Consider the following 26038-nt stretch of genomic DNA (forward strand, 5'->3'; position numbering starts at 1 on the left):
TTTCTGATCGTTTTATAAAATTTAGGTTTTTTGAGTGTTAACTGTGAGTTTCCGTTCATTACAATATATTTCAAATATGCTTAATGCAGATTACAGTCCCTCAGCTGATTCAGACATGATAACCGTGTCTGCATATAAGATAAGAAATAACTTTATGTATATTCCAATAGCATTACCCAATCGTTGAATAGTTTGAAGGCAATTAGTATCATTCTCTTGAAGAAAACCTTAATCATTTAGATAGTACAAATAAAAAGGGGGATACATTTTCGCCTTGTTTTATCCCGACATTACAATTGAACGTACCTGATTATTTCGTTGCCCTTTTAAACACAGGCTCTAGTATCGGCATATACAAAACTTTTTATGACTTCCAAAATTTTCCCCGCTAATGTTTCTTTTTTAATTTTTTTTTCTATAGTCCTAGTCGCCATACAGAGACAAACGCCTTTTTAAAATCCAAAAAGGAACAATATATTTCCTTGCTAAGCGAGAAATAAATAGATACCGTGTTATAAGATAATGTAATATAGAAATATTATCCGCAGTAGAGTGATTTTTCCTAAAATCGGCTTGGGCACCACTAATGAGGTTAATTTCATCAGAAAACTTGCACAGTCGGTTATTCAAAATAGGACGTGAAGCCACTTTCCTAAACAAGATACCAGCCTATTGTCTATGACTGGGAAACATGCAGTATTTAGTACAATATTAAATAATTTGTGTTATACTTGAATAAACAAATCTAGAGTGGCTTTCATATGTTCATTGATAATCCCATCAATAACGCTTGCTTTATTATTATTCAATCCTTGAATAGATTGTTTTATTTCATCAAAAGTAATTTCGTCATTTAGAATTCGAATCTCATCATTTCCATCATTTAAATCATGAATATAAAAAAACTGTCTTTCGTCAGCGTGATCTCCCTTAGTTGAGATCTTTAAATAGTCAGATAAAATAGTCATATAAGTCATGGAGTTTAATTTCATCAATGTCTTTTTTCGGTGTTCTCTCAATATCATTTAATATTTTCCAGAATTTCTATTGGTCATTCTTGGCTGTTCTTTTTATTTCATTCTGCTTCTTTTCTTGATAATTCATATACTGTCTATTTAACGTACTTCTATATATTTTACTTGCATTTTTAAGCGCATTTTTTTTGGCACGGATTTACAGTTACCATATTTACGTTTTGCTACGTGAAATTCTTTTCTCTTTTTATGACAATCATTTGTAAACAAAGGTTTAAAAAACATTTGGTTAAAATGGTTTTATTACCTTTTTTGGACCGAATACCTTCTTTGCTGATGTTTTGAAAATACACTTAGGTTATTTACAACATCATTTATGTCATTATATGTGATGGTGCTATGCGCTTTTACCACTAAAGTTTTCACCAATTGACCTTAATTGTCCATTGTATCCTCGTACCTATTCATAAAAAGATTGCTGTTGATCTGCTCTCCATTTAATATGATCATTACCAATAGAGCTGTTAGAATTATCCACTTCATGCAAGGAATGGATATTATTCTTACTATTCAAACACAATTCAAGTGTACAATGTAAATAAGAAAATAACTGATTAAAATCAGCAATATTAAAATATGAAATAAGTTCAAAAATATTAGATGACACCGACAAGTAATCAATCACACTTATGTCGTTACATGTAGTTTTTCCAATTGGTTTGTCTTTTCCAAATCTAGCATTCATTGTTTGCACAAATTAAGTATTTTGTAGCCATAATTCTTTACTCTAAATTAATTTTGCATTGACCTGCCCTCATTAAAAGAACACCAAGTCGTTCTAATTTATTCAAATCATATATATTGTTAGACACCTCATCAGTTTTATCAATATCTTATATGTTTATGATATTATACTCAGGCTCAATGAAAGCCGGTAAATTTTTGGTGTTTTAATTAAAATCTCCAACTACTGCTATTTTACCCTCAATGCTTGTACAGAATGTAAGTCAATCGTGTCATTCTCAATTTCATCAAATGCCTTTGTGGACGAGTCTCGGGTGGAATGCACATCCTAATATAAGATCATGCTCGAGGCAAAGAACAGTTTTTGTCATTTTTACCAATTGGACAAACTCGGAATTAGAATTATAATAATGAGGTAATGGTTTCAAATTCTTTTTATATACAATGATTATTCCCCCAGTTTTTTTTTTTTTTCTCATTTTTGTACGATTTTTTTGCAAAATACATATAATCAGGTGGTATTTGCAGTATACATTTGTATCTAAATCATCTGTCTTACTTTCAACCAACACCAAAATATCACACGAATTTATCAACGAAACAAATTCCGTTAAATTAATTTTGGATTTTATACTACACACATTTAAAAAAGCGAATTTCAAATTGTTCGTATCACAAAGTCTTGATCATTGGATCAACCTCTCGTAGTGTCTCCCTACGGGCGCTGTTTGGGGGGGTTGTGTGACTCTGTCCACTGGTGGATTAGCCATCACGCTGGAATCCCCCGGGCGGTGTTTGCGATCTTCAGTTCTGGAATGATCCTGACGTGGGTTATGTAGGCAATCCATTCTACCAGGCTGATGTGGCGGAATGTATAATCTTCCGTCAATGTACAGCTTATCTACCTTCATTCTTGCTGTTTGACCGCGCCAACGAGCCTCCTTCAACACTGGATAAAGGAGTCGTCGTCGGTCGTTGACTTCGGGGGGATACTGCTTATTGACAGAAAATGTAGGCTTTCCGTCAAGTTTCGCATGAGCAGCGTTTAGAACAATATCACGATCTTTCCTGTTAGTAAATTTCGCTACCATGATGCGGGGTGTACTATTTTGTCGTTTTTTCAATCGGTGGACTACCTGAAATGGTATATCGTATTCAACACCCAGTTCTGTCTTAATGAAGCCTTTCAGAACAACCTCCGAGTCCTCATCTTGAATTATCTCAGGGTACCAATAAACAGTATATTGTCCTTCATATACCTAATCTGGAGTTCTATAATTATCTCCCTTTGATAATCACACTCTTTCCGCGCCCGATCTCTTTCAGTTTCAACCTTGCTGATCCCTTCCTCAAGTAATGCATGTTCAAAATCTACTCCCTCAATTTTATCACTATGAACTGTTCAAGCGAACTTTCCCTCAATAACGTTGAGTCTACTCACGATGACGTCTTATTTGTTTTAAGAGTTTGTTGTATATATCTTGTAATATAACGTCCATGTTGGAAGGGCATGGTTGTGGAGAGGATGGTAACACGGGATTGGAGGGCATGTGTGTGTTAGAGGAGGCTACGGTATGTTCGTGTTTGTCTCCTTGTGATGTCGACATTATAGTGCTACCTCACTGAATCATACCGCCAAAAACATCTACTGACAACGGGCGTAAAGAAAATTCACATAATTAATTGTTTTCAGACTTTTTTCACCAGCGCTTTCTACATCGATTTGAAATTGTTTGTAGCTTACCATATCATGGATAAAGTTTTTACTCCGTATTAAATTCCATTTCTGTTGCTGATGTTATAATGGGCAAGTAGACTATGTAATGAAGGCGACTCTCAGGTTGTTCAAATGACTGGCCTTGAACTACTTTCAAGTTCGCCGATTAATCAATAAAGATTTGGCAATGATATAGATTGAGTAGCGTGCTTTGCTGAACGACTACAAAATTTAATGTATAAACTAAGCCTTCTGTACACTCAGATTAGCATCCACATAAATGACCTAAATAAAATTTGAAAGTTGTATTAATATCAGGTAATCGATACGGGCCCATTCGGCCTGTTGTTATGTAAAGTGAATTGTGATAAAGTGTGGATTGTGCTGAATTCCAATAGCTAGGTAGCTCAATATGTTAGAGTGTTAACTATAGTTCGGAGGTCCCGTGTACGAGTCCTGGTTCGCCCAATGCATCTGTCACTCATGCACATGTTATTACACAAATTAGTTAGTAATAGTATAAATTATGTATCGGTTAGAATATAATAATGGTAATACTCAATTAATAAAATACACGAAATATTTGTAATAAAAAATGTCCGGCCACTATCGTCTGACGAGAGTTGGTTATGATAGGTAATACTTACAGATAGTTGGTAGAAATAGCGAATTGCTACACAAAAATGATACTATAGGAAATCAACATTTACCCCGTATTCATAATCTGCTTTGTAAATTTATGTTTGACATGTATGTCTTATCATTATACAGGATGAAGAAATAACCAGCCATTGCTTTAATGTGACACATAGCGAGATTTCCTGGAAATTTTCTTCCACGAGAAACCCTGATGTATTGGACAATTATGGGGGGCAATATATTTGTAAAGTATTCGCATTTCCATTGTTCAACGATGCATTGTGCTTTAAAACAATGGTGTGCCATTCTCGGTGCGATATCGTTAATTTATTTTATTTTATTATGTTATATTACCATGAAATACACAGAAACATTGGAACCTATATCCGCGTTTACAAAATATCATGAATCCGATGGAATACATATGTACGTCAAGGGTAATCTGTATGGCATTGGAGATCATCTAGCTGTTGCGAGGGTTCTTCAATCGAATAACACAGGGGATGTTAGACCACATTTTAACTTAATATCAGGTCCTGTCGCACATATTTTGAAAGAGGTATGTATTCGTCTTATTTATATCAAACTTTAAAAACGGAAAGAAATCATGCTATACTTACTATAATTCAAACAATATAGACCATTACGAGATGTTCACAGTTCATAAATTATAAATCGGCAAAAGTTCCGGACTATCACAAGGAGACTTTACACGAACATACCGCAGCCTCCCAAAACTTTTTTTGATTGTTTTGATTCCTTTTTGTATCATTGATATGTTGCATATATATTGCTAATTGGAAATTGACAAATTAAACACAGTTGAAACTAAGATTTGCTAAACAAGAATTAAATAAACACCAAAGGTTTAATCTAGATAACCTTATTCTATTGATTATAAAACAGTACATATACAAAAGTAAATGTTTTGAAATAGATATTAACCTCGACAGTTTAAAAAATCATATTAAATTTGAGTTGAGGGCACATGAAATTCTTATTTTAACTGATGATTATAAAAATAAAGGTCGGCTATTTACTCGGGTTAAATGAATGGTTACAATTCTAAACTTTAGCCGAAAACATGTTTTCTGAAATATTAATATTATCATTGTTTTCTTGAAATTTCTTTGTTAAGGGTTACTGAAATCAGTGGAGTAAGTGATTTTTAACAAAACATTTTTGTTTTCATTTGACTGTTAGGTAACTGACCGCTCTATATTTATCCTGTTTGATGTCCATGTTTTTTTTGCATATATACGTTCTGCTTTTATTTATTTATTTTTTGCTTTTTGTTTATTTTATGTTTATGTGTTGTTTGTTGTGTCGGTTTTGTTTATTTGTTTATGTGTTTACTTAAGCTATGTATTTTACCTCATCACAAATTATACGGTTCAAATACACGTTTCTTTTAAATAATCACTATATTTTAAGTTATTATAAGTTATAGTTATAAGTAATTTACCATCATGATATATAACCATTTTAGAAAGATGGAATAAAGTATGATCAGGACGTATTAATATCATACATGTATGTTGTTACAACTTGTATATGTACATTGTATGTTGTTTTTTCGTGTATACACGTTTTGTCAAATAACATAATTTAAAATGAATAAAAATGAATTAAAAAATGTCCCTTTAAAGGTTATTTGCAAAATCCCATGTACAATAATACAGTGTAAAACTATTATTCAATTACATTTTTTATGCAGAAACCTCCCGTATTTCTTCCTGAATTTAAAAATCCCTGCTGGTATGCTGATGGTGACGACCGAAGAGAGGTTTGGATAAGTTATTTATGCAGAAATAGAAGAATTAAAAACGGGAAGTTATGTTCCTTATACTTCAAAAGAAAAAGACTGAAGAATGCGGCTATACTTCGCTGTCTTCCATACTTTTTGTTGATTGGTCAACCGAAAAGCGGAAGTACCGATCTATTTCGACGTATTACGAGCCATCCCGACGTGATACCAGGCCTTTCAAAGGAACCACATTGGTGGACAAGAAATCGTCATTGTCTGAGTAAGTAAAGTCAGTTTCGTATACAAAGAAAATAATGAGCAGTTAAGTCATGAGTTATCCAGAAAAAACTATGGAATCCAGATGTCAAATCAAAATAGGATTTCAGGAAACAAATTAAAATCATTCGGTCGGCAATGTCCACCACAGACTTGTTTTGATATTGCGTTTATATTGAATGCTATGCTTGTTCTTATGATGCCTAAATCTTAACCATTTATTCTATATTACGGTTTTGATTTTGAATATATACTCTAATCACAATTCCGAAAACATACCAGAAGTGCATACAACAAAGGTAAACGAAACTAGCATTCTCTCATATCTCGCCATGTTGGATAGAGTTTGCCCATGTAAGATAGCTATGTAAGATAAATCTTTATTACATTTTTACCAGTGAAATATAAAAAATTATTCATTCTATCAAAGTGATATTTTTCACTAGTGAAAAATATCACTTTTGCTGATTTGACCAATCAAATTAATGATTAGAAAATACCAAAATAATTGACCAATTAGAAGGCCTGACATATATGTCAGCACCTGGACAAGGGGAACTACTTTTTTTGTTTACAAATTATCTCCCTTGTCTGAAGCTTCTGTCGTCTGCTGGTAGTATTCTGATTGACAGCAAAATGAGCTATCCAAATCACGAGAATGAACTTCTTGATCAATTAATCTTAGAAGGAGAGTTAGATATGCCACATTTTGGATTGATTGATGATGCAGCTGAAGCCAGCAACACCATTGGGTTAGTGAATGAGACAGAAGGTGGAGAGAATACCAGAGCAAGCACTAGGCCTAGTGCTCAGTCCAATGGAATTGGAAAAAGAGTATTTGAAAAAGTAAGTGCACAAGACATTGACTGTTTCCTGTTCCAACAGCAGAATTTGAACACTAAGAGAAAAACACAACAGGACATGAATGTTTTCAATGCATATCTTACAGCCTCAGGGGAAGGGAGAAAGCTAGAAGCAATTCCACCAATTGAATTAGATTCTCTGATATCAACTTTTCTGTTATCAGTAAGGAAAAGAGATGGCACCGAGTACGAACCCACATCTCTAAGGTCCTATTTCAGTAGTCTGGACAGACATCTGAAGGAAAAAACTACTTTGTCTCTATCCTTACTGACATTCAGTTCACAAAATGCCGAAACGTCTTAAAAATGAAGCAGAAACAACTAAAAGGGATGGGGAAAGGGAACAAACCCAGAGCTGCTGATGAGCTGACGGATCAGGAGGTAGAAAAACTGTACTCAACAAACACACTCGGTTACAAATCACCAGCTTCACTTCTGTATTCAATGTGGATGGTATGTACGATGCATTTTGGAATGCGACCTGGCAAGGAAACACGACTTGCAATGGGGAGATATTGCACTTAAGACAGATGTAGAGAACGGGACAGAATACATCATATACAACCAGGAAAGACAGACAAAAACACGCACTGGAGCAAATCCACGAGACATCAGAAAATTCCAACCTAGGGCCTATGGTAGCGTTGTGACGGATGGAATAGATAACAACAAAGATCCTGTATTTTTATATAAAATGTATGCCAGTAAGAGACCTTCAGCCATGAATGAACCAGACAAGCCATTCTTCCTAACAATCAACCGTGATGCAAATCTTGGTAAGTAAGAAACAAATACATTCGATTTTTTATCATTGAATAAATTTTCAAATTACATTAAAAATGTACATGAATTATTTAAACGGCTGTTCAGTAGTAGATCAATAAAAATCAGAGAAATCTGATTTTTTTTCAACATTTTGGAATTTATCATGCAATACTACAGAGTTTATAGCTACATGTATAATATCTTCTCATTTTAGACAATCCTGTCAGCAGGTGGGTCTGACAAATGACAGACGTCTGACTAACTACAGGTATTTAATTCCTTTTATAATTGTTTTACATTTCCCAAACCGATGTCATTCATAGCTATTTTAACAACAAAAAATGGAAAATTTACTTTTTGAAATACAGAACTTTATAAATGTATGAAAATTTGCACCCCCTTCCTCCGATTTGCAAGGCCCTGTGCATAGGTTTAATTTGTGTTTCAGACATATGAAACATACATAAAAAAGTAAGGTAGATCAGGGGGTAGATTGTTTGATTGGAAAGATATTTCTGTTTCTTTTCGTGAATTAATGTCAAACACCTTTCCACAAATTACAATTTAATGAATATTTATCAAAAATAGGGTCAGACTCCCAGAACAGGGAACTAAATTTTAAAGAGAGGTGTGAAATACATTGCCAAGCTAATAAAGCAATCGTTAAGATACATGCCTAGTCTATATGATATAAATTATATAGTAGGGCGGGACAACTGGAACACATAATGTATGTAACCTTACATATAACTGTACAGTACAGTATCTACTTTCACTTTCAGTGTGCGAAAGCGACTCGTTCAGAAGCTAAATGACTCTGGTGTCCCACCAAATCAGATAGTTCAAATAACAGGCCACAGGAATGTCAACAGTCTGAATAACTACAGCCGACTTAGTTCTGAACAAAGCAAGGATATCTCACATGTCTTGTCAACGGGGAATGAAAATAGATCTGCCATGTGCACCGCAAGCAGGCCTCGAGAAAATACCCCTGTCCCCGACAAATCATCCTCAACCACAGCACAAAATAACCATCTGTTTCCAATAATGGGTGGGCTTTTTTCTGGAGAAAATACCACGTTTAATTCAACGGTAAATTTCCACTTTCACGGAAGTCAGCAGACAATGCAGGCCAGTAACTCAAACTATGTGATCGGAGAAACAGCACAAATAGCAAACATGGCCGCGTCCGGGTCAGGGTACGGGAGAAAGTTCAAAAGAATAAGGGCAATATCTGACAGTGACAGTGAGTAAGAATGACTTACTTTTACATGACTGGAAGTTTGATATCATCAGGACTGAGGAGTAAACAAAATCCGTGTGTTTGTCAGGACTTTCTCCCACTACTAGGCCTGCAGAACTGTTTCATGTAGATCTACACCATTTTGGACTGAGCGCTCATCGCGTAGTGATCTGTTGTTTTGACGGGACTTTTTTGAAATACTTTTTTTTTGACAATGTTATGGCAACATTTGTAAAACATATAAACTATGATACATATTGAAGTAAAAGAATTGATTAAAATATTTTGTAAACTAGTTTTATATTTTTTTGGGAATTTTTGTACTTTGGACTATATTTTGTCGCGTAGGATTGTCTAGACATGTAAGCGGTAAACGTATGCAAACTTTCGCTGTAGGCCTAGTTAGCATACGGGGTAGGTTTTTCGTTGATAAAAAATGTAATAAACAGAATATCTAACAGTGTCTTCAGTAATACCAAATATATTTCACTCGTGTGGCTAATATTTTGATATTTTTCACACGTGCTGCGCAAAATATTAGCCCCACTCGTGAAATATATTTGGTATTACTGAAGACACTGTTAGATATCCTCTATATCTTACATAGCATTTCACGCGCGCGGAGTAATCTGCTATCAAGGGGGACAACTCTCACAACGTCGTCTGCTTGTGTTTACATCCGACAGTCCTTATCGTCGGTGTCGGTTTTGAAACGTTGGACTTAACTATAAAAATACAATCTTAGATAAATATATATCATATCAGCAGTAAAGCAATAGGGCTACACGGTTAAACAACTAGACATTTCATCTGAGCGAACACATAACTCTGTTACTGTAGACTAGGCCTACAGGCCTGTTGTAACAGTTACAGTACAGTACAGACTTGCCTACCCGACAGATTTGTCATTTGTCATTAAAAACATGTAAACACACACAATCACCTGGCAATGACAGGAAGTAAAATAAAAGCCATACATAAAAAAATATAAAAAAGAAAATGTCAAACATCACAACCTATGAAATGGTTCCGTTTGCGTCAGCAGGGGGCCTGGAATTTGTTTACTCTACTGTACTGTCAGTAACTGTTAGGCCTACTCAGTAACCTGTGTATTTGGAAGTTGGCTCTTAAATGAACGAACATTCGGTAAAAATGACACCCCTCGATGTTCATATAAAAATGTGTATTTTAATTGTAACTCAGAGTCTATATTTGTGTAGAGTAACCATGAAAACTAACTGTCATCCTAGCCTTTCAATATGATCATCGTTATCGACTGACCTACCTTCGTCATTCCATCAGGACAACCGGTTAAACACATATAATCCTATGTCACAGAAAAGATCGAATACTCGTATAGAATCACTGTTCGCTGGTTCACACACGAAGTTGCCAAAATCACAGTGAATTTAAAATTACCAGCCACAAAACATCGCCGCGTCATGGCGATCGAGATCGACATCACTCTCAATATCCTTGAACTATGAATGGAATTCCAATGACAGTCGTGACGTCATGCAGTGACGTAGTATTTTATAAAAAAAAAAATTGACTTGACATTTAAAAAAACAGTGTGTTCTGTGAAATGATTAAATATGTCGAGGTGCAAATCAAATTATATGTAAAGTTGGAAAACTCATTTCAGCGTTGGCTTTCAGTATTGTTTATAGAACTTCTTTTTCTCGGATGTTGACAATTTGATCACGGCCACGTAAAAGTCGGTCAAGTTACGGTAATTTTTATCGGCGAATTGTTCATTCGTTCATCACTTAACCACAAAATGAATGAAATTTGTGTGCAAACTTTGTTTGCCAAAATAGGGTATGATCTTTCAGAATATCACAAGTATTGTTAGCAAAAAAGTCAAATAAAGAAATTAAAAAATTGAAGAAAATGGATGGCTGAGGGACACTTTCGCCAGAAATTCGGTAATGATATTAGAGAAAAAGACTCTTTCATTATGTGTGTATGTAGGATAGGGATATTCCACCCTCGGGATCACAAAATGTGGTAAAACCCTCGGCAAGCCTCGGGTTTCACCACATTTTGTGACCCCGAGGGTGGAATTTCCCTATCCTACATATACACATATGAAAGAGTCTTATAATATTTAGAACGAATATTGTGACAGAAAAAATATCAATTAAAATCACTGCCTCCCCTAAATGAGCGAACAAAAGACCTCTGGCTTAGTAGGTTTAAGCTCAACCGATCGAGCTAAAGAGAAGAGATCTCTCTAGCCGAGCGGTATATTGCGGCTGTTGCTAACTAGGGTCAAAACAAATCGCTCCGTGGAAATTAAAAACGGCGCCATATCTCTCATAATTTCACAACCCAAACACGCCCAACCCCATATATATATAACAATCCCGAAATTCCCGCAGCTTATACCACAGCGCCACATCCATGCTCTTAAAAAAATAATTTCAATGGCGCAGTGATGGTCGGACCATACCCTGATATGATCATATGTATGATATGAACACCTTGATCGCAATGTACACATATTGCAAATATTACTAAGAGCAAAGAGGACAATTCAATCATTTAAAAACAATCGTTTGCATGTTTTTTTTTACCAAACTCGGCTATAAAATTTTTCGAGATAAACAATTTGTTTAAATGAATACCTACAATGTACTGCCCTGCAGGTAGGGCGTAAGAATTGTACCTGCTGCCCCCATTGCATGATCGTAAGAGCGACTAAATTTGGGATCTTATCTTTTCTCTTCTTTCTGAACAACTTTCTTCTTCCTAATGTCTCCCTTGACAATGCCTCACTTTTGGCCTTTAGTTGAGCGTTCGCCGCTGTGAGTAAGGCTTTGGGTTCTGTCCCCTAGCCGAGACATACCAGTCTTTAAAAACGGTAGTTGCTGCTCAGCATATTAGGAGTGTGACGACTGGTTCGCCCGTTGTCAGTATAATGTGACCGGGTGGGGTGTGCTGCTGGGTGTCTTCGGCAGTATGCTTCAGTGAGGTAGCACTATAAATCGGCAGAAGTTCCTGCCTATCACAAGGAGACTTAACACGAACATACCGCAGCCTCCCAAAACACACATACGCACCCCCCACACGCATGCGTGTCGCACGCACGGGAGGCCGTCCTAAAATGACCTTAGCTGTTAATAGGACGTTAAACAAATTAAACCAAACCAAAGCAAACATCCACAATATGATGTAACACATGACTTGAGTTCCCGATGCTTTCATTAAAACCGAAGGTGTTATAATCTAAATAAAAAAACTCCTTTCTAGGCAAGTATGTCATTGCTAATGTGATTTTAACAAGATTTTGATTTCCATATTTTTTTTATTACAATATATTAAATACATTGTTTGGGTCTTTCTCAAACTTTTACGTTCCTCTTTGTCTTTATGCATTTGAATTTTGGGACATATAACAACATCCAACCTACAGATATATTTGTCAATGTGACAAATGATTAAAGCGACAATAACTGTATATTTCGTTCTCATTAAAGCACTCTAACTGTATATTTCGTTCTTATTAAAGCGACTATAAGTGTAGATTTCATACTCATTAAACGGTGAATTCTTATTATGTTATGGTGAAATAGGTTTAAGATAAAGCGATGTTATTGCAGAGTCTAACACGGCTTTGTATGCATAGAGAGCCATTACTACCAGTCAACAGAAGACGTCTGACCTATATGAAGGTGCGCGCGTTCATTCATACTCAGAAAGCCTTGTCACCTAAGCTACTGTTTTAAGCTACATAGAAATGAATTTAGTTTTGTGATGTTTTTCGCCAGTTTTCTCCAAACAACTAGATATGTTGACGTAACATATAGGTACAGGATAACACACGTGAGGGTAAGAAAATAATGCATCTTTCATGAAACGACAATACTGCAGCCCTGTGAACACCCGATAACTTTTAATGAACACCAGAAATTTCACTTTTGCCAACGTTTCCCCATTGTTTTGTTCTCTATTAACGTCCGTGAAAAACTCTTGCGTGAAAATGTTTCTATGCTGTTTCTAAACAACATGTTCTCACCTGATTGTGTCGGCCATTGCACTCGGCAATACCCCTTGACAGCAATAACAAAAAGATGGTAGGAACAGCTGGACAAAGGGAATCTTACTGGTGTAATGTTCATTGATTTTAGATAGGCTTTTGAACTTGTTGTCTCATTTAAAAATAATTTAAGCAGTCCTTGTGAAATAACAACTGATGTACCGCAGGGCTCAACTATTGGGTTTCTGATGTTTTGATTGTATTTACATGACATGCTTCTCCACTCTAAGCAGTGTGAAATGTACATGTTTGTAGACGATACAGTAATGCAAAAAGCTGCTAAATGTATTGATATTATTGAATCATGACCGCACTCTGATTTTGTTAATGTAGAAAATGGTTCAATAGCAATTAACATGGTCATTAATGCAGAGAAAACAAAAGCAATGTTAACAGGAAACAAACAGAAAAAGCAAAGTTTTAACGTGAATTATGTATTGAGTCCGGCAATTTGACAATTTGGAAAATGTTCGACATGGAAACGTATTTGGTGTTTGTATGATGATACTCCTACATGTCCTAAACATGTTCAAGATGTTATTCAAACAATTTCGATATAAAAGTTTTTACCTGTCCCATCCAGAATAACCTATTTAAACTGCTTTATTTTACCTTACCTTGATTGTTGTTCCTATATTTAGAGCCACGCCCCACTAATATATGTTAAAACAATGGAAAGGTTGCAAAAAGTTTTACGTATAAACTTAGATGCAGTTAACTGTGTACCAAGTGAAGAACTTACTTGTGAAGAACATTTTACCAACTAAAATGGTTACCTTTTAGTAAGAGTTGATGACAATGAATGTGTTTTAATGTATAAAGTTATCAACAAACTTTGTCCTAATTACCTGGACTGTAGTGTCGTAATTTCTAGTACCCATGAAAGAGAAATCAGGGCATCAACTGAAGGGAAATGTGTCATTCTCAAATACTGAGAAATTTACAAATTGATTTTTATTCAATTTACAGTCTATAGTTATAGTTTAAGAACTTTCCGTTGAGGTATCCCTGGTGAGGCATTCCTGGTAGACTTGCCTCTGTGTCGATACTATTCAGCAATAAACACGCGTTCTATCGAAAAATAATTTGTAATATATCTGAAAAGAAAATGATATTGTCATAAAATTTGTTTCCCATTTTAGCCACAACTTATCCCAGGAGTTGCAGTCGTGAGTATCTTATTGGTAACATATGATAGAAAGAAAATGATTGTGATATTTAAGATATTACACGTAGTGATAGGCATATGCTTATCATACAATAGAAATATTTGAAGCGACAAGTTCTGTCCTAATTGAAGTTATGTTTTGTATCTTTATAACACAGCAATAATTAGCAAATTGTTTTACGTTTTATCTAATTAATTTACGTGGATCAAGTCTGTGACAATAAGTTGATTCTGATATTGAATCTCCTTGCTGAAATATTTTACCGAATAAAATCTTAATATGGATTCAACCTAGTATTTGAAATTAAATTCTTTGTAAAATGATTATTTTTGAAAGAACCATAATGAATATTACTATAGCAATACATACGAGTCCCCGATAGCTATAATTGCACTTTGAATGAATGAATGAATGAAGCGTGTAGATCACTGACAATGGTTTTCTAAAAATAGCAATGTTGTGACATTGACCCGAAAACCCTGAAACTGACACTTTTCAGAGATGTTATGGTCCTAAACTAGCGTGTAAAGGTTGATGGAAATTCTTCAAGGAATGAATCACTTCTGTGCTGATAATGAATATTCTAAAAATAGTAACAGTGACCTTGACCCAACAAGCTTGAAACTGGAACACGTTGAGATATTATAGTCCTTTGTAAGTGTATAAAGCTGGATCAAAATCCCCGAAGAATTGAGGAAGCTAAAGAACAGAGGATTGTCTTAAAATAGCAACGGTGACATTGACCCAACAATTCTGAAACTCAATTTTGTAAGAGATAATATCGGCCTTTGTTAGTGAGTAAACTTTGATCGGAATCCTTCAAGGAATGAAACCACTAGAGCACCGACAAGACAAGAATTTTGTAAAACAAAAAAAAGCAACAAAAAGACATATAATATTGACGGTGACGTTGACCTTGATCCAATGACACCTAAACGCAAATTTCTCCGTGATATAATCATCCCTTGTAGTTGCGTGCAGTTTGATCAGATCCTTGATTGAATGAAGCCATTAGAGCACTGGCAAACAATTTCTAAAACTAGTGACCTTGACTCAACAACCCCGGACTTCCAACTTGTCCGAGATATTATGGCCCTTTATCATTGTGTGAAGGAATGACATCACTAGAGCACTAACAAATAGTCATGTTACGTAGATGGACCGGTAGGCGACAAATACAAGAAAGTCATTCGAGTGCATTAAAATGAAGTCGAGGTATGATATATAAGTATAGAATTATATCTATAATTATCTATAAAAAGTTCATGATTATACATATATATACAATAAAATGTACAATGAACTGAAGCCAGGCTTGACAAGTATTAAAGACATTCATTTTTCACAGGCCAATTATGATAACTGACACACACACTACAATATTAATACTGTATGTTTTTTGTTTGTTGTAGCAACGGTTCCACATACCTTCACAGAATATATAGACCATTTCAATGTTGTGGCGGAAATATTAGATGTTACAAACAATGAACATAAGATGAAATTTATAACCGGTAAGCAATCGATCAAATCATTTTAAAAGGAACATGTGAGCCATCAAACTCCTCTGAAGGTTTACAGAGTTCCTAAAAAAGCTTGCGGCGTCGTATTTATAGTTAATTAAGCAATGAACAGTGGTTTTAATATTGTCATAGTCGATATGGCAGCAAGATGTATGTTGGGCAAATGGTATGGGAACCCGTTACCATTTTCGTCAACTTTGAAAAGAAACTAAACCCAACACAAAAAAATCCCGTCTTTTTTAATGTCACATGACCCACTGGATGTTATAGCCTGAGGCACTGGGTGTTATAGGCGTATGGTGGTAACTGCCTCTTAGCATTGTGTCAATGGGGAAATGCGAGCAAATATAAATATACAAATGTAGTTATATTTGTGCAACCTGTAGACAAAAAAGCGAACGTTATAATGTGATGCATTTGAGAGCTACTATCGTAATATTTTTAATCCAAAGAGAGTTTAGTTTTTGCCTATGCCATGCTATCTGTAGGCCAAGCAGCCAAATTGAATTTACCTGCTGCCCCCATTGCATGATCGTAAGAGGCGACTAAATTTGGGATCTCATCTTTTCTCTTTCTGAACAACTTTATTCTTCCTAATGTCTCCCTTGACAATGCCTCGCTTTTGGCCTTAAGTTGAGCGTTCGCCGCTGTGGGGAAGGCTTTGGGTTCTGTCCCCTGGCCGAGACATACCAGAGTCTCTAAAAATGGTAGTTGCTGCTCCTGCTTAGCGCTCAGCATACAAGGAGTGGGACGACTGGTTCGCCCGTTGTCAGTATAATGTGACCTTGTGGGGTGTGCTGCTGGGTGTCTCCGGCAGTATACTTCAGTGAGGTAACACTATAAATCGGCAAAAATTCCGGCCTATCACAAGGAGACTTAACACGAACATACCGCAGCCTCCCAAAACACTATGACTATGCTGGCATTGTATATGTATTAACTTTAAAATACAATTAGAATTTGCATGTCGGTAATTTCAATTTCGTTTCAGCTAAGCATAGTACTGTTACAGCGTCTGGCTGGGCATAGCACATTGCACCGACATGTTGGGCATGGTACAGTTACACCGACTGGCTGTGTATACCGTAATGCCGTAGTTACTGGCTGGGCATAGTACTGTCACTGCGACTGGCTAAGTATATTACTGTTACACAAACTGGCTGGGCATATCACTGCTACATCAACTAGCTAGACATAGTACTGTTACTGCATCTGGCTAAGCATTATACTGTTACACCGACTGGCTTGGCATATTACTGTAACTACGACTGGCTCAGCATGCATGTCACTGTTACTGTGACTGGCTAGCCATGTTACTGTTAGACCAACTGGATCGGCAGGGTATTGTTACGTTGACTGGCTGTGCATACATTGTAGGCTTCATACAACCTTTTCAGCTTCTGTTTTTAACTTGAATTAAGTTACTTAAGTAAATGTGTTTGTTTGTTTGTAGCTTTATTCCAGAGTAATTAACACATGGAATAGTACTTCCTACAAGCGAGAATAAAGGGTAAAGTCTTAAGATTTGAAAATAGAAAACATCCACTCCTACTAAATATAAAATGACGTAGGCTTACAGGTGCAAAGAGGCGTGAATTCCCTCATCCACTGCAAATATCAGAAAATTGTCAGATAGAGACAACTTTAAACTTCATTTGAACCACAAATCAGCGATTGAGTTAATGTAATAACATGTAGTAAGATAATCAGGCGTGCGATACATTGTTGTAGTACTGTTACGTTACACCACCTGGCTAAGCAACACACAGTTACACCGACTCATCGTTATTTGTTTTAGGTAAATAAGACATTACACTTTAGAATTGCTTAACAAAGAAAACGGGAGCAATGGATTTTGTCAATTTCGAATTCGGTTTTAGTTTTTTTTTCAACGACTTGTTGGTCCGTCAACGCCAGACACCTGCCCTGCAGGTAGGGCGTAAGAATTGTACCTGCTGCCCCTATTGCATGATCGTAAGAGGCGACTAAATGTGGGATCTTATCATTTCCCTTCTTTCTGAACAACTTTCTTCTTCCTAATGTCTCCCTTGACAATGTCTCACTTTTGGCCTTTAGTTGAGCGTTCGCCCCTGTGAGGAAGGCTTTGGGTTCTGTCCCCCTGGCCGAGACATACCAGAGTCTTTAAAAATGGTAGTTGCTGCTCCTGCTTAGCGCTCAGCAAATAAGGAGTGGGACGACTGGTTCGCCCGTTGTCGGTATAATGTGACCGGGTGGGGTGTGCTGCTGGGTGTCTTCGGCAGTATGCTTCAGTGAGGTAGCACTCTAAATCGGCAAAAGATCCGGCCTATCACAAGGAGACTTAACACGAACATACCGCAGCCTCCCAAAACACACATACGCACTCGCTACACGCATACATGTCGCACGCACGGGAGGCCGTCCTTAAATGACCTTAGCTGTTAATAGGACGTTAAACAAAATAAACCAAACAACGCCAGACACTTGTCTCGCTTTGCTTTCCAGTAATTTCGATTCCTTCTGATAACATGCGACGGTCTGATGGGGCATAGGTGACATTTAACGGCATGATTTAATACATGGTCTGGCCCTAAGGTTTTGGCCTGGTCTCAATATTTTCCCTCTAGATATATATTTATCGGTTAATATATTGATTGATGAATATTTCATTTATTGGTTAATATCATATTTATGGTCAATATCATATATCATATTGATGGGAACATCATATTGATTGGTATTGATGGGAACATTGGTTTGGTTTGGTTTATTTTGTTTTACGTCCTATTAACAGCTAAGGTCATTTAAGGACGGCCTCCCGTGCGTGCGACATGCATGCGTGTTGTGAGTGCGTATGTGTGTTTTGGAAGGCTGCGGTATGGTCGTGTTAAGTCTCATTGTGATAGGCCGGGACTTTTGCCGATTTATAGTGCTACCTCACTGAAGCATACTGCCGAAGACGCCCCACCCGGTCACATTATACTGACAACGGGCGAACCAGTCGTCCCCCCTCCTAATATGCTGAGCGCTAAGCAGGAGTAGCAACTACCATTTTTAAAGACTCTGGTATGTCTCGGTCTGGGGACAGAACCATAAGCCTTCCTCACAGGGGCGAACGCTCAACTAAAGGCCAAAAGTGAGGCATTGTCAAGGGAGACATTAGGAAGAAGAAAGTTGTTCAGAAAGAAGAGAAAAGATAATATCCCAAATTTAGTCGCCTCTTACGATCATGCAATGGGGGTAGCAGGTACAATTCTTACGCCCTACCTGCAGGGCAGTTGATGGGAACATCATATTGATTGGTTAATATATATTGATCGGTTAATATCATATTGATAGATGGATATCATACTGTTCGGTCAATATCAATACATCAAAATCTTCTTTAAATCATGAATGGAATACTCGACATTATCTATCAACGTAATAACTAACTTTGGTGAATTTAAATGCAAGTGCATTTGAGATAGAAAAAAAAATGTCGGATTTTTTTTAACATTGAACAACATTCTCAATTGTAAGATATTGTTTTGAGTTCCATATATCTTAAAAGACCCAGACAACTCGGAATCAGAAATGTATTAACAACACGACCAATGCTACGATTTTCAGTTATGGTCATACGATTTTAAGTTTGACAAGAATACTGCCAAACGTTCACTTATCTTTATAACGGTAACAAGACACAATTAATGAACACAATTCAGACACTCTTTTCAGGTGAAGGTAGCCAGTCGTATCTGTGGGATCACACTTGGTGGTGGTTGTATCCTGAAAATGAAAACGACACGGAACCGGGGATACACAACGCCCATCTCTTACGTCACATCTTGCCGGATGTGAAGTTATTAGTCATAGTTAGAAATCCGGTCGACCGGTAAGAGTCCAATTAAATTCTCATTAATAGATGACAGAATTGATAAGAAGGAGCTGTATATGGCTTGGGTAGCGTTGGATAGGGAACAAAATTACCCATCGACTTACGTATAGTATCCGGATATTCATAAGTCTATTTATTTAGTTAGTATATATTCTTAACAGCCCATCGACACTATTAGGAAGTCAAACATATCGTTTTCGAACAAGTTGGTACCAAACTGCCTTGTTCAAAAGCACGTGGTTAATGTAAGATAGTGATCAGTAGTATGTAATACCGTGCTTTGTACATGTACAATTGCTTCCTACAGGTATAGTGCGACACCGAAAATTGTAATATCGTATATGAGCCTAGTACATAATTATTTACGCTCAAATGCTTTTATACGAAGGAAAATATATGCGTTTGTTCAGATTTTAATTTGCGCTTGACAGTTTCACGGCTCGCGTGAGATATATTTCAATTGCACTCAGAACTGGACTATACAGTTAGCGTTATATTATATGTTTAACGTAATCGTATTTTGCCTATTATTTGTCTTAAGTTGAAAATATTGTTTTGCCATTAAGTGTCATTATTTCGTCGATATGACCTAAAATAGAAACATCTGCGTTACTGTTGGACACATCTATACAAAAACAAAACGAAAACATATCGAATGACTTCAATTCTCTATATTTTTTTTTGAAACTAAAAATGGATATCTACACTCCTAACACGATAAGAATTACCATAGCATTTAGTTTTCTTACAGGTTATACTCGGACTACCTATATTTTAATCAGAGCGAACAGAAGTCGGTAGAAGTATTTGACAGAAGAGTGAGAGCGTCTATTGATTCATTTAATTACTGTTTAAGGATGAACAGTCTACATGTACGTCACTGTGCTTACAAGGTGAGTAAACCTGCCAGTCATATACACTGGTTAAACGTCTTATTCGTGGTTGTCATATTAACAAGTTGTAGAAATAAGAAATACTTGTAAGAATATCTGACGCAATATACCAGGCTGATGCAAAGACTATTTATACCCACACCATAATTATTATACGTGTATATCAATATGTTCAAACCTCACTTCTGATAAGGTGTAAAAAACGCTGTTCCCTTTGTCTGGTTCGCATAAGGCTATATTGATACTATTTTTTCAAACAATGTTTTCGTCTTATTTTTGTTTGTTCCACTTCACTCTTGGTCTTAAATTGAATGTTCTACGCTTTGTTTGACGCTCGGGGCCACGAGGAGTCGGTTTGAGTGTCCGTCCGTAACCTAAGGTGATGATCCGAGGTACATGGTTAGACCCTCCCTACCAGTGTCGGTTTGTTTTTCTCGGGCAGTTTAGAAGAAAAGGGCCGGTCTGTGCTGTCGTAGTGGTGTCTGTTGGCAAGGCACTTTACTCTTATAACTCTGGATGGCCTTCGACCCACCACACAAACAAACAAATGTTTGATGTTCATCACTTAAAGTGATATTCAATTCAACAGTGAGCTGTTACCAGATACTAGTATACAGTCGATATGAATACTATTGATCTGTCACACAAATTCTATTGGTATCGAATGCATCTTTACATCATTTGACTTGCCTGAAAAAAAAGATGGCGTTACATTTGGCGCTTACCAAAACACTGACGTCAGGAAGTCCAATTCCCAGAAAAGATAATGTTTCAGGCATAATATATAGTTTCTCATGTCATTATTAAAAACGAGTACATTAAATAGTTTGAAGTTTTAACACTTTAAACTTTTCATTTAGTGTGCAAATGACGGCCAATAGAACGTAAGACTAGCCATTCGGAAAGCTCCTTATACTGAAACCAAAGTGACAGGCGGCAATTTTTGCTTACCCAGGGCGTATCTATCTGTATTCCTACACCGTCTGAATCACTGCTATTTACAATATACAATATCTTATACTTTAATTTGATTCGCTAACTGTATATAAGCAGTTATCACACATTATATAATATGAAACATACCGGTGTCAGTATAATGGACAGGGAACCTGAGATATAACATTTCAGTGTTCGAATTTCTTTATTGTGTTGATAGTAAGTTAACCAAACAGAACCACCGTATACGGACAAATACATGTTAGGGGAAATATATGATGAATTTCTTTTTGTTGTTAGGAAGCTTTTCTGGAGGTTCGACTGACTATTGGATTGTATGCCGTGTACCTTGAGGATTGGATGGATGTTTTTCCAAGGCAACAATTTTTCGTCGTTTCATTAGATGAATACTCTGTAAACCAGACCATAGTCGCGTCAAGGATATTCAAGTTTCTAGATTTAAGTAAGTATTTTGTCAACAGCAAAGGAGTATGGACATCACGATACAGCATAAAACATATCACTAACAACCTAATGAACAACACTGTACAGCCTAATGTAGGTATGTCGCAAAACAGCCTAATGTATATCACTATACAGTCTAATGTATATCACTATACAGCCTAATGTATATCACTATACTTCCTAATGAACATCACGATACAGCCTAATGAACATCACTATACAGCCTATGTATAATACTATACAGTCTGATGTATATCACAATACAGTATAATGTATATCACTATACAGCCTGATGTATATCTCTATACAGTCTAATGTATATCACTATACAGTCTAATGTATATCACTATACAGTCTGATGTATATCACAATACAGTCTAATGTATATCACTATACAGCCTGATGTATATCACTATACAGCCTAATGTATATCACTATACAGCCTAATGTAAATCACTATACAGTCTAATGTATAACACTAAACAGCCTAATGTATATCACTATACAGTCTAATGTATATCACTATACAGTCTGATGTATATCACTATACAGTCTGATGTATAACACTAAACAGCCTAATGTATATCACCATACAGTCTTATGTATATCACTATACAGTCTGATGTATATCACTATACAGTCTGATGTATATCACAATACAGTATAATGTATATCACTATAAAGTCTGATGTATATCACTATACAGTATAATGTATATCACTATAAAGTCTGATGTATATCACTATAAAGTCTGATGTATATCACTATACAGTCTAATGTATATCACTATACAGTCTAATGTATATCACTATACAGTCTGATGTATATCACTATACAGCCTGGTGTATATCACTATACAGCCTGATGTATATCACTATACAGCCTGATGTATATCACTATACAGTCTAATGTATATCACTATACAGCCTAATGTATATCACTATACAGTCTAATGTATATCAATATACAGCCTGATGTATATCACTATACAGTCTAATGTATATCACTATACAGCTTAATGTATATCACTATACAGTCTGATGTATATCACTGTACAGTCTGATGTATATCACTATACAGCTTAATGTATATCACTATACAGCCTGATGTATATCACTATACAGTCTGATGTATATCACTATACAGTCTGATGTATATCACGATACAGCCTGATGTATATCACTATACAGCCTGATGTATATCACTATACAGTCTGATGTATATCACTATACAGTCTGATGTATATCACTATACAGCCTGATGTATATCACTATACAGCCTAATGTAAATCACTATACAGTCTAATGTATATCACTATACATCCTAATGTATATCACTATACAGCCTGATGTATATCACTATACAGTCTAATGTATATCACTATACAGCCTGATGTATATCACTATATAGCCTGATGTATATCACTATACAGCCTGTTGTATATCACTATATAGCCTGATGTATATCACTATACAGCCTGTTGTATATCACTATACAGCCTGATGTATATCCCTATAAAGTCTGATGTATATCACTATACAGCTTAATGTATATCACTATACAGCCTGATGTATATCACTATACAGCTTAATGTATATCACTATACAGCCTGATGTATATCACTATACAGTCTAATGTATATCACTATACAGTCTAATGTATATCACTATACAGCCTGATGTATATCACTATACAGCCTGATGTATATCACTATACAGCCGGCTATAAATCACTATACAGTCTAATGTATATAACTATACAGCCTAATGTATATCACTATACAGCTGTTATAAAAGGGTCAAGGTTTCGGCCTATCACAAGGAGACTTAACACGAAAATACCGCAGCCTCCCAAAACGCACTCACCACACGTATGCATGTCGCACGCACGGGAGGCTGTCCTTAAATGACCTTAAATGCTTAGGAAAATTTAGAAACAAACGCTGATAGTAAGTATATAAGGTTAAGTTTGACAATTCCAAATGTCAGTCATTGATCAGCTCCTCCCCCAAACACTTTGAGATATCAATAATTTTCTCCTATCTCCCGTCTGCTGTCTATTATGTCTGATTATGTGCCCCAGGCTATCTAATTTATTTCAAATGATTTCAAAAGACACGCAGATCTTTCTTCTATGTTAATCTGTAACATAATATAAAAACAAATGAACAGACTATAATAACTTGATTTTTTAAAACATTTTTGTTAATGTTTAGGTGATGTTCCAGAAAAAATATCCAGCAGCACACACTACAATAAGAACATGTGGCACGGTAAAGCAGTTGGCGATATGCTGAACGAGACCAGGCTGTTATTGGAACAATTTTACAAACCGTACAATCAGGCACTTTCCCTGTTATTGAACGATTCGAGGTTTCTATGGGAAACATAACTCGTAAAATCCGCACATCCTTAAATGTTGCACACCTGTAAGGCTTATTAGAATATGTCGTATGAGGCGAATACATTTGGGATACTGTATTATCTTTTTATCTTCTTTCTAAACAACTTTCTTCCTAATGTCTTCCTTCACACCGCCTCTATTTTGGGCCTTTAGAGAGTGTTCGCACAAGTTAGGAAAGTTTTGGGTTCTGTCCATTATCCGAGACATACCAGAGTCTAGAAAAATGGTATTTGCTACCCCTGCTTAACGCTCAGCCTTTTTGGAGTGTGACGACTTGTTCGCCTGTTGTCAATATAATGTGACCAAATGGGGTGTCCTGCTGGACGGCTTCGTTAGTGTGCTTCAGTGAGGAAGTAATTACAAATTGATATTAGTTCGGCGCTATCAGAAGGAGACAAATCACTATTAAACTGCAGACCTCCTAAACACATACGCATGTCCCCGCACGCATGCATTTCTCACAAAAGAGAGGCCATTCTTAGTGATATATTTTGCAGGAAGATACATTAAGGTCATTATCTTCCTGCAAAATATTAGCCTTATCACTGATTGACACTAGAAAGGCCCAAATTAGAACCCCTCCTTTGTTATTTAAATAAACAAAGTTTAGAAATATACAATATATTAAATTGTAAAATGTAATATTAATTGTTTTAGTATTGATAACATACAACCCCTTTCTTTGCACTGATAAATATCAATGAATGCATTTAAAAAGATGTGATATCTACAATTAAGTGTTTTACATTGTCATTTTAACTTTTGAAAATTAAAAGATCCTTTCTAATGCAGTGCAATGCTTTTATTTTGATTCACATAATTTTGACCATGGAGTTGAACATCTGTTTTAACAAGACAGATGCTGGTTTCTATTTCCCATATTACAATAGCAACACCATCGGTCGGAACATTCATTATAGGAATATTTTAATGAGACAATGGCAACCGGTTTTGAACCAGCTAATACCTAAACTACATGGTTTACCTTGTGCAGCAGTTGGATTGGGTGATCAAGGGAAATCTTAATAACATATCTAGTGGTATTTTACAAGCCTATAAATCACTGTTCTGGTGCAATTTAAGAAAGGTAATTGGTTTGTATCATTGATAACCATAGTCCTTGCTGTTGAAATTCCATTTCTTAAGCTGTATGCAAATTTCGGCAAAACAAACGAAAAGTACATGATTCAGGAGAACATAATTTGCTCATGTGGATGACATATATTGTACAAAACAACCTCTATATCTAAAGCACGTGATAGGGACATTAATTTGAAAGGATTAATAACAAAAACATTGATTATTTGACCTTTAAATCCAAATGGCGGTTGTTTCATTTCACAAAGATTGTATTGAATGATTTCAATGGATTTCGGGCCTCTATAAACCCTCTTTCTAAGGTGACATAATGGACTTTATACATAGATAGCATAATATTCACATCACGAACTAACAGATGTCTTATAGTAAATTATGTTGGTTACCTCCCTTACACCATGTTTATGCGAAGTATGCCTATATGGATGGTAACGGTGAAGTATATTGCCAGGGAGAGGGAAGTTTTACTATGTTTTAGTAAACGGATCGAGATGACTCGAGTTACGAATAAAAGCAGCTTTCAACTAAAATAGAATATTGCAATTTGCGGTTGTGACAAATGCAGCTATTTTTTATTTCATATTTTCAAAATTATATTAAAGTGTTGAAAAAATAAACACTTTCATAACGTACAATATTAATAATGTATAATAATGATTTTATTTACCATCGAAGTTTTGGT

At 35.9% G+C, this 26038-nt stretch overlaps 1 protein-coding gene and 1 long non-coding RNA gene across 4 annotated transcripts; both read left to right on the forward strand.

Annotated features, from left to right (window-relative positions):
* The first annotated feature begins 3201 nt into the window (after positions 1 to 3201).
* On the forward strand, positions 3202 to 25050 carry LOC117339137 (carbohydrate sulfotransferase 15-like). 3 transcript variants are annotated; one of them, XM_033900550.1, is made up of 8 exons: positions 3202 to 4633; positions 5792 to 6101; positions 14153 to 14179; positions 15592 to 15693; positions 19402 to 19558; positions 20313 to 20454; positions 21691 to 21853; positions 24071 to 25050. In XM_033900550.1, exons 1-8 carry the CDS (start codon positions 4286 to 4288, stop codon positions 24244 to 24246), a joined length of 1425 nt encoding a protein of 474 aa, XP_033756441.1. In that variant the 5' UTR covers positions 3202 to 4285; the 3' UTR covers positions 24247 to 25050. The 3 variants fall into 3 exon arrangements, with proteins under 3 accessions (XP_033756441.1, XP_033756442.1, XP_033756443.1); XM_033900552.1 differs by having other exon boundaries at positions 4542 to 6101; XM_033900551.1 differs by lacking the exons at positions 14153 to 14179; positions 15592 to 15693.
* LOC117339138 lies at positions 7461 to 9358 on the forward strand. The gene is made up of 3 exons (XR_004535095.1): positions 7461 to 7736; positions 7940 to 7993; positions 8508 to 9358. It is a non-coding gene; the product is annotated as an uncharacterized LOC117339138 (long non-coding RNA).
* Positions 25051 to 26038: the final 988 nt, after the last annotated feature.

Source organism: Pecten maximus, chromosome 12 (assembly GCF_902652985.1).
Source record: "Pecten maximus chromosome 12, xPecMax1.1, whole genome shotgun sequence".
Classification (NCBI taxonomy): Eukaryota; Metazoa; Mollusca; class Bivalvia; order Pectinida; family Pectinidae; genus Pecten; species Pecten maximus.

Coding starts and splice junctions, on each gene's coding strand:
- LOC117339137 (XM_033900550.1), top strand. CDS start 4,286: ATGTATTGGACAATTATGGGGGGCAATATATTTGTAAAGTATTCGCAT. Junction 6,102..14,152: donor AAGAAATCGTCATTGTCTGA/GTAAGTAAAGTC, acceptor TTCCCATTTTAG/CCACAACTTATCCCAGGAGT. Junction 21,854..24,070: donor ATTCAAGTTTCTAGATTTAA/GTAAGTATTTTG, acceptor GTTAATGTTTAG/GTGATGTTCCAGAAAAAATA.